This window comes from Harpegnathos saltator, unplaced genomic scaffold (genome assembly GCF_003227715.2).
Source record: "Harpegnathos saltator strain DR-91 unplaced genomic scaffold, Hsal_v8.6 scaffold697, whole genome shotgun sequence".
In the NCBI taxonomy this organism is placed as follows: domain Eukaryota; kingdom Metazoa; phylum Arthropoda; class Insecta; order Hymenoptera; family Formicidae; genus Harpegnathos; species Harpegnathos saltator.
This window is the reverse complement of record NW_020230534.1, coordinates 289,999-306,885: the sequence shown is the minus strand read 5'-3', so window position 1 is coordinate 306,885 and position 16,887 is coordinate 289,999. Positions and strand designations below refer to the sequence as shown.

Sequence of the window (16,887 nt, the reverse complement as noted above, 5' to 3'; positions counted from 1 at the left end):
AGATCGCAGAAGAATTTATACGAGGAGCGGGTATAACATATTTTCCCGTGCGCGATATTTACGTACAAGAACGAACAAGAACGTATCAATCGAGTCGAACGAAGTACGACCTGTAAAAGCAGCGTCGATGACGAGTGACACGCGTCTACCCGTTGAAAATGACTCGCGGCCGTGTTCCGCAGCGTCGCAAGAAACTCGTCCGCGGTTTTACTGCCGTGCGAATGGCGCGTAAATCCTGCTCCGTGACTCGATGGACCTCGCGAACAAACGAAACGCAGATAGGCTTCTCTCGCTACCGCACGGCGCGCAGGATGCGCAGTTAATTATCGTATTTTCTAGGCCGCCCTGCGGGTACCATAAAAATTTGCGTGAGCCGTCGTAAATAAACGCTTTCGTCCAACACAACGCCTCTTTGCCCCGGGGCGTCGCGATCATCGCGAACAGATTAGCCCGGACACGAGTGCGCTCGGGCTTAATGCAAGTGTTAATAGCCTTGCGTGACTTTAAATTATAAAGCACGTAGATGAGCTTTCGGATACGTCGCGCGTTACCGGTCTCATCCCCGACGCCTCACGGCTTTATTAATACGCGCCGTTTTCGTGAACGCAACGCGTAGGTATCTCTAAATACGCGGTAATTCACGTTCGCACGGCTCGGTCGTGCGAAAGCGCGATCTTCAATCGCTCGAAAATTCATTCGCGCACGCACGCAACGCGTTGAAACTTTATCGATACTCCCCCGGTCGTCCCCCCGCGTGAACGCAGCGCGTGTCATCGCGGTAATTAGTGTTTGCGTTGCTCAGTCGCGCACGAGGAAAATGTTACGCAACTTGATTTTTCATGCAAATTCTTTTACCATTCAACGTGTTGTGTCTACCGGTGGAGAAATAAACTGTCCACGGAGTTATTCCAGCTGGTGGATATAGTACATTTTTCAAATAGCAGACCTCGGTTTTTCAAATATATTAGGGATATACAGAAGTTTCCATCGTTTTTAAGGCAATGTTTTTTTTATTAATATTATTATAAATGACATAGTATCTTTGATCAAAATATTTTCCGGCATTATCTTATTACTTTTGCTATCTTTCAGACAAAAGATGGCTACCACGATGAAAGAAGTCTTTGCTCTTAGAATGAATGAAGTTATCGATGAATTGTTGCATTTCCTCAACATTGCGAATTCGTACACCAGAAGGACTGTGCTGCATAGAAATAAGTGAAAATCCGATAACTAAAGGATATGTCGGGTGTGGTAGGACTTCCTATTGCAATTCCATTAAAGTTTCCCGAATCGTTGATGCAACATAGAGCTTAACATTGTCATATAGAAGAATCACTTTGTTTTGCTTTGTCGCAAAATATGGCTATTTCTCGATCAATTGTTCATTCAACTGCCTCAATTGTCGACTGTATAATTCCGCGTATATGATAGCCTGAGATGGTTTTAATAGCTCATAATACAGCACTTCTTGCATTTCCCACCAGATATGGAGGAGGATCTTATGACTATGGATATTTTATTTTGGTTGTGTAACGTAAAGCATTCTCCAGGATTTATTTACGATCTTTTGCGACTGGGATCGTCATAATAAATCCATCTTTCATCTCCGGTCACAATTCGATACAAAAGAGACTTATGTTTGTGTGTATTGAGCAGCGAAAAGCAAATGGTGACTCGGCTGGCAATAGCATTCTCGGATAATTTATGGGGAACCCATTTTCCCTCTTTCAGAATTTTCTCCGTCTCATGCAAGCGTCGAATTACGGTGTTCGGTGATTAACATGTAACCTTTCCGCAAGTTCTACACTCGATTGAGTCGAATCTTCTTGCAACAACGCTTCCAAATCATCCGAACTCATCTCTTGCGGTCGCCCGGTACGCTCCTTGTCTTTCAAATTAAATCGTTACTTTTAAAGCGGCGAAACCACATGAACTTTCAAATATCGGTCCTTCACCATAAGTTTCGCAACTGATTTTGATTGTTTCGGCAGCTGTTTTGCACTGATGAAATAAAAAGCATGCAATGACGAATATGCGTCTTATCGACTTCCATCTTCATGCGAATCAAGAGGCATGGTAGTGTCTCGCGCCAATTAAAAATGTTTACGTCAAAGAATATGACTTATTATGCATGAGTTTCTGTGCAGGTTCATTAATACTGACATAATTTAACAAAAATGCGTTGCGACTTTCATATAAGTAATTCATAAGGCCATCTATACGTGGACGATGGAATATTTTACATACCCCGATAAATAGCGAGTGTGGAACGGAAGGATGATAAAATAAGACGGAGTATTACAGCTGAATCGTGCGCGGAAAGGATATTACACGCGTATTATAGTAAAAATCACTATAAAACATTTGGTATCTCTCGTGCTTCCCAGAATAACATATCAACATTGACTTGTTATCTTTCCGTCTCACGCGTGTCACTCGTACATCTTAGAAACTAAAATGTAATTTACAAACAATTTATATAGCTCTTCGTATAAATTCCACACACAATTTTATCATATTTTCTGGAATAACGCCGAAGAAGATAGTCGGCAGAGTTTATGCTGTTAGAGGACATGGTGAATATTTTAACAGTAGATTTCCGTTCCTGAAATATAAATAAGAGATGTGAAACGAAAAGATAATAAAATAGAGGCAGAATTTCGATATATTTCTCGGTTACATCTCTAGAAGGTTTTATTATAAAATTCTCTCCCTCCGTTCCATGTGGGGAAGCGTTCATCCTCTCACTCACGAATTTATATTTGCACACGCGATGTTAAACCTCATTAACGTTTCCGTAAACACGACGCGTATCTCCGAATACAGACGATTAACATGTGTGTCAGCACGACTGAACCGTGCACGAAGAGGGAAAATTGCGATAAAAATTGCGGAAGAGAATTTGTCAACCGAGGAGTCATATCGACATTAATTTATCACCTTTCCGTATCTCGTACGTGTTATTTGCATTTTAGCAACCGAAACATACTTTATAATCTATAGCTTCCCACGTATAAATTCCGTTTAATTTCAACATGCTTGCTGACAATGTGGGAATAGATTGTCTCACTAGAAAGGTTTCATATTGTTGAGAGACGTGGCAAATTTTTTTATAATAGCAGCTTTAAGCTCTTGAAGTGCAGATAGTATGTATACAATAAAATGAAAGGACAATAAATTAAGCCGTAAGTATGTCGACACGCCGTTCGATTACGGGATTCTCTGCAGTAATTCTCTCTCGAAAATTTTTCTTCTCTCCGGGAAAGCGCGACCTGCTCGTTCATAAATCGATTTGCCCACGCGACGTTAAAATTATTTCGCGAATTTCGACATGTTTAACTCGCTTATTCGTTGCTCAATGTACACACGCGCGCATCCTCGTACACACGATAACGTATCGCACGGAGATATGATTACCGTCATTAAACAATTTCAAACCTCGACGCCTTTCGACGACGATACTTTTATGGTTTCGCAGCTTCGCCGAATGCGACGGCACGTTCGTTCGGGGGGAGAGGCGGGTGGCGGGGTATTGTTCTCGATTTGCGCCTGTAAATCGAGGTGAAAATTTCCGTTTGGCCGCTCACCGGGATACAGAGAAGGGTGATTTCCTCAATCGGGGATTCTCCCTTATGCGATAGGGTCGAGGGTTTCGAGGATTCGGAGGTTCAGGACTCCCTTAAACGAGAACGTTTCCTGTGTTCGACGGAACGGCAACGGATCTCTCGGCGAGAGTGGGATTCTCGTTTAAAATAATGCCGATAGAGCGGAGTAATCGATTCTCGGAGGGACGCTTAGATAAATACGCACGAGGACGCGTATCCGGCCCGATGAAGTCTCCTCTCGAGCGAGAGACGCAAGATCCTCGCAAGAAGTCCGCGCGAATCGCGACTCGCCGGCGCAAGCGTCCGCGAGAACTCAACGCGAAATGGAGGTGTGTGCTTTCCCTTTGTTCGCTCTCTCTCTCTCTCTCTCTCTCTCTCTCTCTCTCTCTCTCTCTCTCGTTTACACTAAATTATCTCTTTGTTTTCGTTGAATTATCCAAAGCACACTCACAATGCTCACCGTATAACTCTAGCCAGGAATGGCCCGCATGGAAATTTCTCAGGACTTTCCCAGGCACACAGCATAGATTGCGACTGGTCTCTCCAAATTTAGCTTAGAGCTGGTTATCCGGTCACGATACTGATTTGGAACGAATCCTACTCATATCCCAGATATAGTATCTCCGTCTCGAGACAGGAATACCATGGAAATTCGCGCTTTTTCTTCACGCGACAACGTCGGCACTTGTGACATCGGACAAGGAACCTAGTGTGAAGAGAAAGGACGAAACGAAAGAGAAGATTGGAAATCTTTGGGTCTCTCACGTGGAATTACGGAATTTCAGGCACTGCACTTTCGATTCGAGCCGGCGTAAGTTTCGAAAAATCGGGCCAGATCAATTGTCACGTCAATTAAAATTGAAAAAATTTTCTCTGCAGCTTATTTATACACAATCACGCCGCCTGTTTATCGCCTCATGCGTATGAGTTTACACACGTGAATATGTATTTGCCGTTGCACGCGCTTGGAGGGATTTATCTGCTGCGTTAATAAGAATAATCACAATAATCGTAATAATAATAATAATACATAGTAATAACAATAAACAGTAACAATAATACGTAATAATCCGCGAGGCAGCTCGGCGGGGATTCGCCATCTATTAGGAATGTGAGTATATAATTAGCTTCGAAGATTTTCTTATAAAAAACTGATTTACTTAAACTTAGAATATATATTAAAGTATAAATAGAATATTAGAAATAAATCAAATCCTTTGATTTATTAGTGAATATTAAAAGTGTGATTTAGTTGTAGTAATAGTGCGATTTTTAGTAGTAGTGAGAGTTTTTTTCTCAAATCGATTTAACCCTTTAACGCCCGACATTTTATAAGTGTTTTAAGAATAAAATTTGAGTCTTTTTGAACTGAGACTATAAGTAGTGATAACTAAAAAAAATATCAGAATTTTATATTAGTTTTTTTTATCGTTCGTTTTTGGTTTATTGATAAATATGATTTAGATCCTAAAAGCATATACAAAATGAGCAACCTATACAGAGAAAAATGAAGGTTAATCTATACGACATAACTCTGATAGTCAGCTTAACATTTTTGAGCTGAAACTTTACTATATTTGTGAGTGAAGTTTATCATTCAGAGCGTCAAGCTTACTATTTCAGAAAAATATCTTATAGACACTATTTAGATAGTCAATCGTCCCTTCATTTTTCGCCGCATGAAAAACTGTAGGTCACCAGGTTTCAAGAAAATAGGTTGATTTCTTAATTTTCGTGTCCACCATATTGGATTTGCCATTTTGAATTTCTGTATTCTTTTGATTTCATCTGATTTTGTATCTGTATGTTGTATCTGAGCTTTCAAATGTATAAAATTATAACAGATACCAATCTATTCATTTATAGTGCACTTCTAGATGTCAGTAACAATGCTAATTATGCCTACTTGGAATTTGACAAAACATGTTATCATGAAAACTGAGCTAAAAACAAACTAAACCGAATCTACATATAATTTATATATCATTTTTTAAAAGAAGAATTTATCTCTACAGTGGTGCGAAGAAAACGAAAATATCTCCTTTTTTGACTAAGTTATAGATTCTTAAATGCGTTTCCGGTTACTATAATTACCAGTAGGCGTTAAAGGGTTAAACAAGATAATGAACGAATACCTTAATCAAAACATTTTCTACAACTTTAAAACAATTCGTTTTCTACAACTTTTTCCCATCTTTTTGCCAAGAGATGGATTCCGTGACGACAAAAAGATTCTTCTTTGGAGTTGATCCAACTTTCAATAAATTTTCGCATTTATCCGAAGTTATGAAAGTGTGTATCCCTTAGAGTATGTTGCATCGACCGGAACAAGTGATAACCGGATGGAGTAATGTCTGGAGAATATGCGGGGTGCGATAAGACTTTCCATTCTAACTCTGATAGCATTTGTTTCACTGAGAGTGAAACAAACATGCAACATGAGCTCTCGAGCATTGTCGTGAAGAAGAATCGCTTTGCATCGTTTACTCGCAATGAGTGATCGATTTTGGTCCAATGCTCGCTTCAATTTGTATAATTGTTGTCGATAACGATCAGCGGTGATAGTTTCATTCGGATATAACGATTCATAGTACACAACACCTTTATGATCCCACCAATATAAATACAGTGATACCTTTGAACCGTAAATATTACGCCTCGAAGTGGATGTATCTGGTTGGTCTGGATCAACCTATGATTCTTTTCTTTCTTTTAGGGTTATCGAAATAGATCCATTTTTCACCCGCAGTAACAGTTCGATATAAAAAAACCTCATTTTTTGTTTAGCGATTAACGAAATTCAAATATTCAACTGGTTCGCAATGGTATTTTCCGATTATTGCTATGGAATCTATTTTCCTTCTTGTGAATCTTTCCCATATTATGTAAATTTACTAACCGTTGTACGATCAACATTTAATGCTCTGGCGAGTTCTGAAATGGACTTTCGTCCAATAATGCTTACAAATCTGCATTTACAAGCTGTTTTGGTTATCCCGAGCGATCTTTGCTGTTAACATGGAAATCATCACTTTTGAATCGTCCAAACCAATATTCACATGTCTTAATTGATGGAGCGACATCATCATAAGTTTCTGTCAAAATTCTATGACTTTCAGCCGCCGTTTTCTCTGATTAAAAACCAAAAGCAACGCATGTCGAAAATACTCTTTAAAAAGTTCTATTTTTAAGATGGTATTAACACGATTTTTACTGCGTCTGTTGTTGGTAAATGACTAGATATCATGGATTAATACTGAATGATTAAGAAACGATAGCCGTGGTTGAAATGCCTTCGACACAACTGACATCAGTGCCGTCTCTTGCAAAGCTCTCAAAACTAAATCACTACTCCTGATAATTTTCTCCTACGCCTCGCTTCAAGCCGAGTCCGGCTCGACGGACGCTGATTTCGACCTCGCGGTCGCTTCAGCTTCCCTTGCGAGGGTTCGATAGCGCGACTGAGTGGCCCGCTGCGCGCCGATGCAACTTTAATCGCTGCGAGCTACGTTATTTCACTGCCCGATTTGGCGCGCATACTTTATGCCGAGGGTAAACGCGTCCGTACGTCGTGCCGTAAATATCGGCGGCACCGCGAAAAAATCGATTAGACGGCGCGATTTCCATTTAGCCGCCGCTCGGACAAGGAAGCAATATCCCCGCGCGGCTAGGATTTACGGCGGAAATTTCGCCTATGGATGGCCGCGCGACCCCCCGGCCGTTCGATCTCTAAAGTCAGTTTCCTGCGTGCTCGAGGGGTCTTCCCCGTGCACGCTCGCGCGCGCGCGCGCGAGGATAACCTTTTAAACAATCATGATTAACTCGACGCAGATTAATAGCCGCTGTCCCTCGTTCATAAGGTACGCGAGTCGGCCTCGTCTACCTTCGGCCAACACTCATCGCATGAATCACCCGCGATAACATCGCGACGTGTGCGCTAACCGGCCGCGTGGGCGCACACGTTCGCAATTTCAATCAATTATTAGGCGACTTAGTGCGCTTTGCAAGCGACCGGACGTCGATATGGGCGAACGAACGTGCACGCGCGTGTGGGCGAAAACTTTGGTAAACGTCGGTGCTTCTGTCGCGAAGTCTCTCGCCTTCTGTTTCAGAAGAAGTTCGCGACCGCCCGCCGCGCCGTCGAGAGCGAACTGAAGCATCGCGACATTTTTCACGAAACTCGCCGTCGTCTGCCGCAACAGCAACAGCATCGGCAACATGTACGGACACTACGTACACATGCTACGTGCAAGAAATGCTATGAGATTTATCCGCAGGTTTCTATGTATGCGCGCCGTGGTGCATAATTATTCACTCGCTTTTTCGCGCATTGTCTCTGCGAGAGCTCATGCGGGCAAGACAAGCCGGTCCCTCCGGCATGAATCCTCAGCTCCCTCTCTCTCTCTCTCTCTCTCTCTCTCTCTCTCTCTCTCTCTCGCACGCGTGGCTTTTTTCTTCTCTTTCTCTTCTTTTCATTCTCCCCAGCGCGGTATCCGACGGGGGAGTGTAACGCAATGCGCGCATGCATTCAGGGGAAAATTAATTTGATGCCAGCGCGCAGCAAATGCGGCGGCTCCGTGAAAAGTCTCTTTCGGAGAGCCGTTCTGTCGAGCCGCATCGCAGGCTGGAGACGAGAGACGACGTCCTTCGTTGAGAAAAGCGTCAGGATTGGAAACGCCGACTGCTTTCGCCAGGGCGCTTAAACGCGCCGTGTCTGTGAATTCTCTCCGTATGGTTGCGTCGGGAATAATTTTTTGAGACAGATCGCGATCGAGGCTCCTTTCATACACGCGCGGAACCAATGTAACGAAGATCCGATAACGTGTTGCGTCTCGCACGATAGTGTTTTGATATCCACATCGCGGGCTGGAGACGAGAGTCGACGTCCTTCGTCGAGAAAAGCGTCAGGATTGGAAACGCCGAGTGCTTTCGTCAGGGCGCTTAAACGCGCCGCGTTTGTGAATTCTCTCTGTACGATTTCGTCAGGAATAATTTTTTTAGACAGATCGCGATCGAGCCTCTTTTCATACACGCGCGGAACAATGTAATGAAGATTACGATAACGTGTTGCGTCTTATACGACAATGTTTTGATATCCGCATCGCGGGCTGGAGACGAGAGTCGACGTCCTTCGTCGAGAAAAGCGTCAGGATTGGAAACGCCGAGTGCTTTCGTCAGGACGCTCAAACACGCCGTGTCTGTGAATCCTTCCTATACAGTTTTATAAGGAATAATTTTTTGAGACAAATCGCGATCTGTCAAAGGCTCTTTTCATACACGCGCGGAACAAGGTAATGAAGATCCGATAATATGCGTCCCACACGAAAGATTGCCCATGTGTAACCCGCATGATAATGTTTTGATATTATAATCTTAGGGAATGCTGCCGCTTCGCTTGTTGCGAGCCGAGCTCTTCACGAGCAATCACATCACGTACTGAAACTTGCTTCGCTGTATTCGCGCGGAGGAAAAAGTCTAGTTGAATGAACGTGACGATAAGCGGACAGAACATTCGCCTCGATCGAAAGGAACAGGATTTCCGATTGTTGCAGGCGAATTTGAATGACAAAAGCCGGAAGTTCCGTTTCCTTCGACCGACGCGCAGTCGATTCGTTCGTCGCAGCGTTAATTCAAGCAAGTTTTTTCTTCCTTGGTGCGTGGCGTCCAATAAAGTAAATGTTATTATCATTATTATTATCATTATTATTGTTATATTGCAAAATATATTACTGATGTATTTATTAATTGCACGCTCGACGTCCGAATAAAATGTCACGAGCACGCGGCTGATCGCGGCGGAATCTTCTGACAAAGTACGATTCAGAAATTCCAGCTGAAGTTATGAGAATTCAGTCTAAATTATGAAGATATCCGGTTAACTCAAACGCAGAGCTCCACTATTTTCAGATGGGATTTCTGAGTCGATATTTCAGCAGAAAATTGGCTCATCTCTCTGTCTCTCTCTCTCTCTCTCCCCGACTAAGCATTCTGTCCCCCTCTCCCTCTCTCTCTCTCTCTCTCTCTCTCTCTCTCTCCCTCTTTCTTCCTCTCTCTCTCCGTGCATATATGCAGCCCACATTGTGTTAATTAATCAAGAGACGCGCGTGTGTCGAACGAGCCGAGCGCGACGCTGTATTCGCAGCCCGAGGCTCTTCCCACTTTTTATGTCGCTGGAGAAGAAAGAGGTCCGAATTAGCTTTCGGTTATAGCGGCGCGATAAACGGAGCCGGCCCTCCCGGCGAAGCTTAATGACGTTCTTCCCGGTTTTAAGGAGACTTGGCATTTTTCTAAAGCGTCTCTCGACTGCTCCTCCGCGCGCGCCCTCCGACAGCGAGAGCGGAAGGAGGAGAGAGAGAGTAAGGGAGAGGGAGGGAGGCTCGGCGCCTTTTCGAGGAGCCGTCTGAATATGACCGAAATTTTTTTTCTCGCCAACGCATCTCGAAGCGGAGGCTCGGTTATCCCGATTCGGCGTGCGTCGAATATCGCGCTCGCTCGCTCGCTCTCGACTCGCGGGAAAATACGCGGGAGGGATGAGTCGCTCTCTCGCGCGCGCACAAAAAACTCGAAAGCGCGACGAAATGGCTTTCGGGATAGACGGCCCGGGAAAGTGATCTGATTTTCACTTCTCGCGCGAGATACTGTATACAATTACACGGTCTTGGGCTTTAACACATTCGCGCGTGTTGCGTGTGAGCCGCGATGTAAAGCGGGATTTAGCGCGCTGTTTGAAGCGTCCTGAGCGAGCTCTGAGAGAAATGTGCATCCTTCTGTGCGGTGTGGACACCGTATTCTCGACTTTTCGATTCGTCGCGAGCGACGAGTGATTAACGCACAATTTGGTGACGATTGGCACACGGCGAAGCCCCGTCGGATGGGGGAATTTTGTCTGGCGTGCGGCAGGCTCTCGGGGTCGATAGCGAAACTTATGGTGATTCTCCATGCCGCGTGCGTATGTGAGTGTGAGTGTGAATGTGTGTGCGCGCGCGCTCGGTGGATCGTTATCGCGAACGTACCTGTCGTTCACCAGCCATGCCGCCCTCGTACATGCTTCCCCGTCGATAGTACACCGCCGGCATACAAAAGTTCATACAATACGAGCCCGCCAGCTGGCCTCCGTTTCTTATCGCGCTACAATATACGTCCCTGAATCGCTACCGCTTTGAAAATCGTTAATTCTACTATTCTTCTTAAGGTCTCGTTTATTATTGTGCTTGTCACGATTGTTTTGTCGTCTTATAATTCTCTCCTCCCTCCCTCTCTCTCTCTCTCTCTCTCTCTCTCCTCAGCCGTCGTCGGCTCCCTTCGCCCAGTGTATGACCAAAATATACTATGAATCGTCAACGTCGTTAAGATATGTGTACTCTTTCTCTCTCTCTCTCTCTCTCTCTGTGTTTCTCTATCTCTCTTTCTCTCCTCTTCGTACACGTATAGAAATATTATTCTCTCGTCTGCCTATATCCCCCTCTCTCTTCCTCTCACTCTCTCACTCTCTCTCTCTCTCTCTCTCTCTCTCTCTCTCTCTCTCTCTCTCTCTCTCTCTTTCTCTCCCCCTCCTCTTTGGTGCAGGTGATTTCGTTCGTTAACAAGTGATACTTTTGGAACTCTTCGATATTCCGTCGTTTCTTGGCCCGCTCTGCGCGGCGCGCGACGGTGGTAACAAAAATAGACGCGCGTACGACGGTGTCGAGTGTCTGTGTGGGTGTGTATTTGCAATGTGTACACGTATATATGTGCATATATATATATATATATATAATATATATCTTTATCTCTGTATATATCTGCGGAGGAAGATCACTGGGGTTGTTTAGGCTGCCGCTACAGGCCCAGAACTTATCTCCGGGCGCGGGGTCGCCGTGCCGAGTCGAGCTCTCGTTCTCTCGCAAGTTCGTCGTCACCCTCTCGACGAGAGGTGCATGACCCGCTGCACGCGGCGGCGGCGGCGAGATGTTGTTGATCCTCTCTCGCCTCTGCGCTCTCTCTCTCTCTCTCTCACCTCTCTCAAATTCGGACGATCGCGCTCGTGCTCTCTTCGCCTCGGAGCGTCCTGCTCCGCCGGGGCAGCCTCGTTGCGTCGCGTGTGGATGCGGCTCGTCGGCGCGAGCGTCGTCTCTTTCCCTTGGCGTTTTGTGCCGCCGGCGAGAACACTTTGGAGGCGCGCTCGTGTTGGAGCCGCAGGTTCCCTCGCGGCTAAGACCTCCTGCTCCCGCTCGGCTCGGCCGAGAGAGTCTCTCTCTTCGTGAGAGTGTGCCGCCTCTCGGAGTGGCGCTCCGGGGGGGGGGGTAGTCGGCGTGCTCGGCAATCGTTAGCCTCGCTCGTGAACTTCGAACTCGCGGAAGCGCGCGGAGCGATTCTCTTCTCTTCTCTTCACTTCACTTGGCCGAGTGCTGGAGCGCCGGCCGAAGTAGCTGAAGCAGCAGAAGTTAGCAGCCACGACGAACGGCAGGCTTCGGCTCACGACGGAGGGTCACGGCTAACGACGACGACGGGGCTCGATCTTCGGCTCTGCTCGAGCGAGCTCCGCGAGAGCGCTTTGGCTCGAAACTGAGCTCTTCTCTTCTACTTCGGATCAGCGCGTGCGGCTGACGCTCGGCGACGGCGGCCGCTCGTTAAGGGTGCACGGCTCGCTATCTCGCGTGCGCGCGTACACAGTGTGGGCGGACATGTGGGCGCCGGTGTGCGTGTGGCACCCGCGTGTGCTTCTCGGCGTGTCGCGCTTCTCAGCCTGGCTCTCTCTCTCTCTCTCTCTCTCTCTCTCTCTCTCTCTCTCTCTCTCTCTCTCTCTCTCCTATTTCTCTCTCTCTCCTTTCAGCTCGTGCGCATATTTAAATGCCGCGCACGTACGTGCGCGCGTCTTGCCGAATGCGTGACTGCCGCGACATGTGAGCTTTGATGACTCTTGTGTAATATGTGTGTGTATGCGTGCGCGCGTGAGTTGTATCTTTGAATATATCGGCGTGTATGTGTGTGTGTGTGTAGTGCGCGCAATTAGGCACACGTGATCGTACGCGAGCGGTTAAATGCACGAGCGTATGCGTGTATCTAGCTATTTCAGGCTTATGTGTGTATGTATTTGTGTTTGTGTATGTGTGTATGTGTGTGTGTGTGTATCGTGTGTATGTGTATGCTCGTATGAGGAGATAGACTATGTACGTGTATGTGTGCGCGCGAGGACGACGGAGCGCGTGTTCACTTTCGAGAAACAGGTACCGGCCTGTCGAGTGCCTAGGGGAAGACTGGACTCGGAAGCGACTCGGTGGCAGGATCACGGGGAACGAGCGCGGCTGTGTGACTCGGTCTCGCTTCAGCACAGGTCTTCCCACCCCGAAACCGCCCGTCGCCCTCTCGCTCGCTCCCGCGCGGTCTGCGTGAACGAACGGCCGCTGGAGCACAGGCGCGCTGCCCTCTCTCCGCCAACCGAGAATCAATACGTCGGCAGGCCCGTACTTTCGCCCGCGAAATCTCAATTTTCGCACTCGTCGCGGCCGAGAGTCGCCTTATTTTCGACCTTACTTCCACCCTGACCGCGATGGACACGAGCGAGCGAGCCCGCCGCGCTGGGGACGCACTCGGGAGCGCCTTTTTGCGGCCGCGCTTGGTCCGCGTTTTTTGCCACCTCGTGGCGTCGCATCCTCCAGGGGAATATCCTAGTAGACGTTTTTCGCCTGCCCCCTCCCGTCGGAACGGCTCGAAAAGCGCGGGAGATTCTTGCTTTCCCTCGCGAAGACTCGATGTGGATCGATAGCGCGCTGACGACGGTGATTTCCGATGGCGATGTAACGCGCGATGTCGGGCGTTTTGCGATGAGCCGTCGTGAAAATTCGCGTGAGCACTGGGGGGAGAATGAGCGGCTCCGATAGAGATAGGCTGTCATGGCGGCCGCGACCTCCGTATGTCTGTTCGTCGGTTTGTTAATGAATATCTGCGTCTCGGCGCTTATTACGTAAACGTCGCTTTATCGTTGCCTCATCGCTCTTCAATAGGGCTGCAAATTAAATTTGGAATTTGAATTTGCCGTGCTGTGAATTTCTGATGCCTCGACGAGTTGTATTCGAATAACGAAATTTCAGAGGTTGAATTCTCGAGTATTCGGAATTTTGAGAGCTCGAGAGCTGTCAAGGCTCGAAAGGCTGTGTGTAATTGGATAAGCAAAAAGATTTGTTTTACCAAGGGACTTTTGTATTTTGAAGCTTTAAAAAACAGAGAGAGAGGTCGGAGATTCGAAGCTTTGGATATTTATTACGTAGCACTACGTCTGTCTGTTAAATATCATAGCAACAATTAGAATCTAGCTAAAGATACTTAAATTGTTGCTATTATTTGCACAGAATCTCGTACTCCTTAAAATTAATTCTATTGCTTTCTTATCTCAGAAGATTTTTTAACAAAATCTAAAATTTCTCTTCAACGTTAAATGTCGAATTATATCTTGGGATATATCAAATAGCACTACCTTACGTTTCTCTCGCCAACGTGAAAAAATTTGTATTTGAGACTTCCGTGATGTGGTAATTGTTGTATAAATGTTACATTCGGTGTTGTAACAATTCGTGGAATAATCCAATCAAAAGTGTACAGAGAAAAATACCATTTGCTGCTAAAAAAGTTCACTTTCTTTTCTTTTAAATAGTGGTTGTCTTCAACGATACATATTTCTTGATTGCAGTCTCTTGAAACATATTTATCATATAGTCATAAATTTGAGGAAAAGGGTATACAGAATGTATTTTGAGCAGATTTTATGCTTGTGATAAATTTACGATAGATTTCTGCAGAAACTTGATACATAAATACTTGAGTACATAAACTTATAAGATACACGAATCTATGTAAGGGACATTTTGAAGTAAGAATCAAGTTGTTCGAATGCATTTTTCCGTGTGCATTCCTTTATCAGCTGTAGCAATAATAGTGGACGCACAAAAGTAGAGATTTTTAAACTTATCGCGGGGCGATCATGAGACGACTGTCGCGAGTGAAAATACGATCGCGTGTCTGACATATTCCGGTCTGTATTCCGGAATTCCGGAAATATGGCTCCATCTTGTCTGGTGTCAAGGCTCGTAAAGGGTGGCGAGACTTCAAAGCTCCATGTATTCGCGCTTGGCCTTTAATGTGCCTCTTTGATTCTCAGTTTTGATACGTGCATTCTATGCCATTATTGGCCATTATCGGCCGTAAAGAGAGCTTCGTAGAGTGTTATAATAAGATTCACTGGAGATTGAAAATTATTATGATCCCGCTGTAATAACGTCCCTCATTCCTGTCCTCGCCGAATACAACGGGCATGATTATTGCCGCAAGGAATGAAGTGACCGTAACCGGTCAAAGTTCGAAATTTCTTTGTGCGACGTAAAATTAGCTCTGTCTGATACCTAAATTTCTCTGCGGTTATTAGGCCGAAAGGGGCGAACGGAAATATGCGGGCAGATAACCGGGCGTAACTTATTACTGTAATTTATGTGGTTCATAGCGGAGGGGTGAAATCGCTTATCGGAGTCGCGGCTTCGACGCTGCCGATAACGAGACGATACCCGAAGGGGAAGTGCCAGGGACAAAATGTTGCAAGAGAGGGACGATATTTGAAGAAGGGTGAGGGGTCGGAGGAGGGAGAGAGAGAGAGAGAGAGAGAGAGAGAGAGAGAGAGAGAGAGAAAGAGACGAGGACGAGACAGCCAGGAAGGTATGTCCGGTGGTGACAAAATGGACGAGCGGAGAACGACGTGACCGCCGTGTATATTTGCGATAATATCGCGATTCGGAAAAAAACCGCTTGTTGAATATTTTAGCACACTACCAGAAGAAGGAAGAAGGAGAAACAGATTGCCGAATCTGGTGGTTAGGTCTCTTTGATTTTTCGAGCTCGCAAATTAGGTTGGCTTAATCGACCTTTATCCAAAAGATATGTACACTCAGCGGCACAGTGATATCTTTACTACGATGAACTTCGGTACGCATCTAATATCCGCCGGTCAAATTTATCCTCTGGAAATTATAAAGAAAGAAATTCTCTTGTTGTCGAATACGGACGCGTCGCGAAATTCGTCGAAGAAATAAAGCGTTGCAACTTTCCTTGCGCTGTTTATACAGTCGGTGGCAGGGAGATTGTAACATTGTTACCTCGGTGAACTTTGGCAAGTATTCTGCATCCGATACGAAAGTTTATCTTTAGAGAATTACTGAGGAAACAAATTTTCTTATCGGAAATCTACGCGGAATGTGCTTTGCGAAATTCATTGAAAAAGAAAAGTATTGCAACTTTGCTTATATAGTCGGTTGATTATATAGTCAATGACGGAAGGATTACTTGAAGATTACTTGGATAAACTTTTGGATGCACATCTCGCATCTAATAGGAAAATTTATTTTCTAAGAATTATATATACAGAGTGTCCAGGATCTTTTGGAAACGAAAAACTGTGAAGATTAATTAGATCAAACTGAGAAGAAAAGTCAAGTATCATTTTGCAAAAATCGCAATAGTTATTAAGTTATTGATGATTAAAAATGATCACATCCAGAGGCTCCTTTAATTGATAATTGCCATTGAAAATTTGCGTACTTATTTGCAAAATGGTAAAGGACTTTTTTGTTTAGAATGACCCAATCCATAATTGTATGACATCTATTGTGCCTAGCGATAGGTTTAAGATTTAGGGTTCAAAGTTCAATATATTCATATCTACTGCTAGACACAATAGCCGTCATATAATTGTAGATTAGGTCACTCTAAACAAAAAAGTTCTTTACCATCTTGCAAATAACTATGCAAATTTTTAAGTTATCGATTAAAAGAGCCTCTACATATGCTCATTTTCAATCATTAATAACTCAATAACTATTGCGATTTTTGCAAGATGGTACTTGACTTTTCTTCTCAGTTTAATCTAATTAATCCTCACAATTTTTCGTTTCCAAAAGATCTTAGATCTTATTAAAAAACATAATATTTTAAAAATATACATTGAAAAACACAAATTCTCTTATTGAATATGAATGCGTATTCGCGAAATTAATCGAAAAGGAAAAATATTGCATACACACGTACACACACATACATACACACACATACACACACGCAAGTATCGCCTTTTCTCGACTGATTATATAGTCAATATCAGAAAAGTAGCAACATTGTTGCCCGACGGAATCTCAGCATGCATCTAATATCCAATGAGAACATATCCTTTACGAGAATAAGACAAATGTTCATATTGGAATACAGATGCGTCGCGAAATTTATTGAGAAAGGAAAACGTTACAGACTATTTCCTATAACG

At 44.8% G+C, this 16,887-nt stretch overlaps 1 protein-coding gene across 3 annotated transcripts in view; it reads right to left on the bottom strand.

The window, feature by feature from the left end:
- alpha-Catr (alpha-catenin related) overlaps window positions 1-16,887 on the bottom strand; it is a 115,885-nt gene that overhangs the window by 72,669 nt on the left and 26,329 nt on the right. The window contains exon 1 of one of the 3 annotated variants that reach the window (XM_025305460.1): window positions 10,622-11,018. The exons of the other annotated variants lie outside the window; for them this stretch is intronic. Within the exon in view, the coding sequence (XP_025161245.1) occupies window positions 10,622-10,696 (75 nt within the window). The 5' untranslated portion in view covers window positions 10,697-11,018. Of the gene's footprint in view, window positions 1-10,621; window positions 11,019-16,887 lie in introns of those variants that run through there. 3 annotated transcript variants of the gene reach the window in all.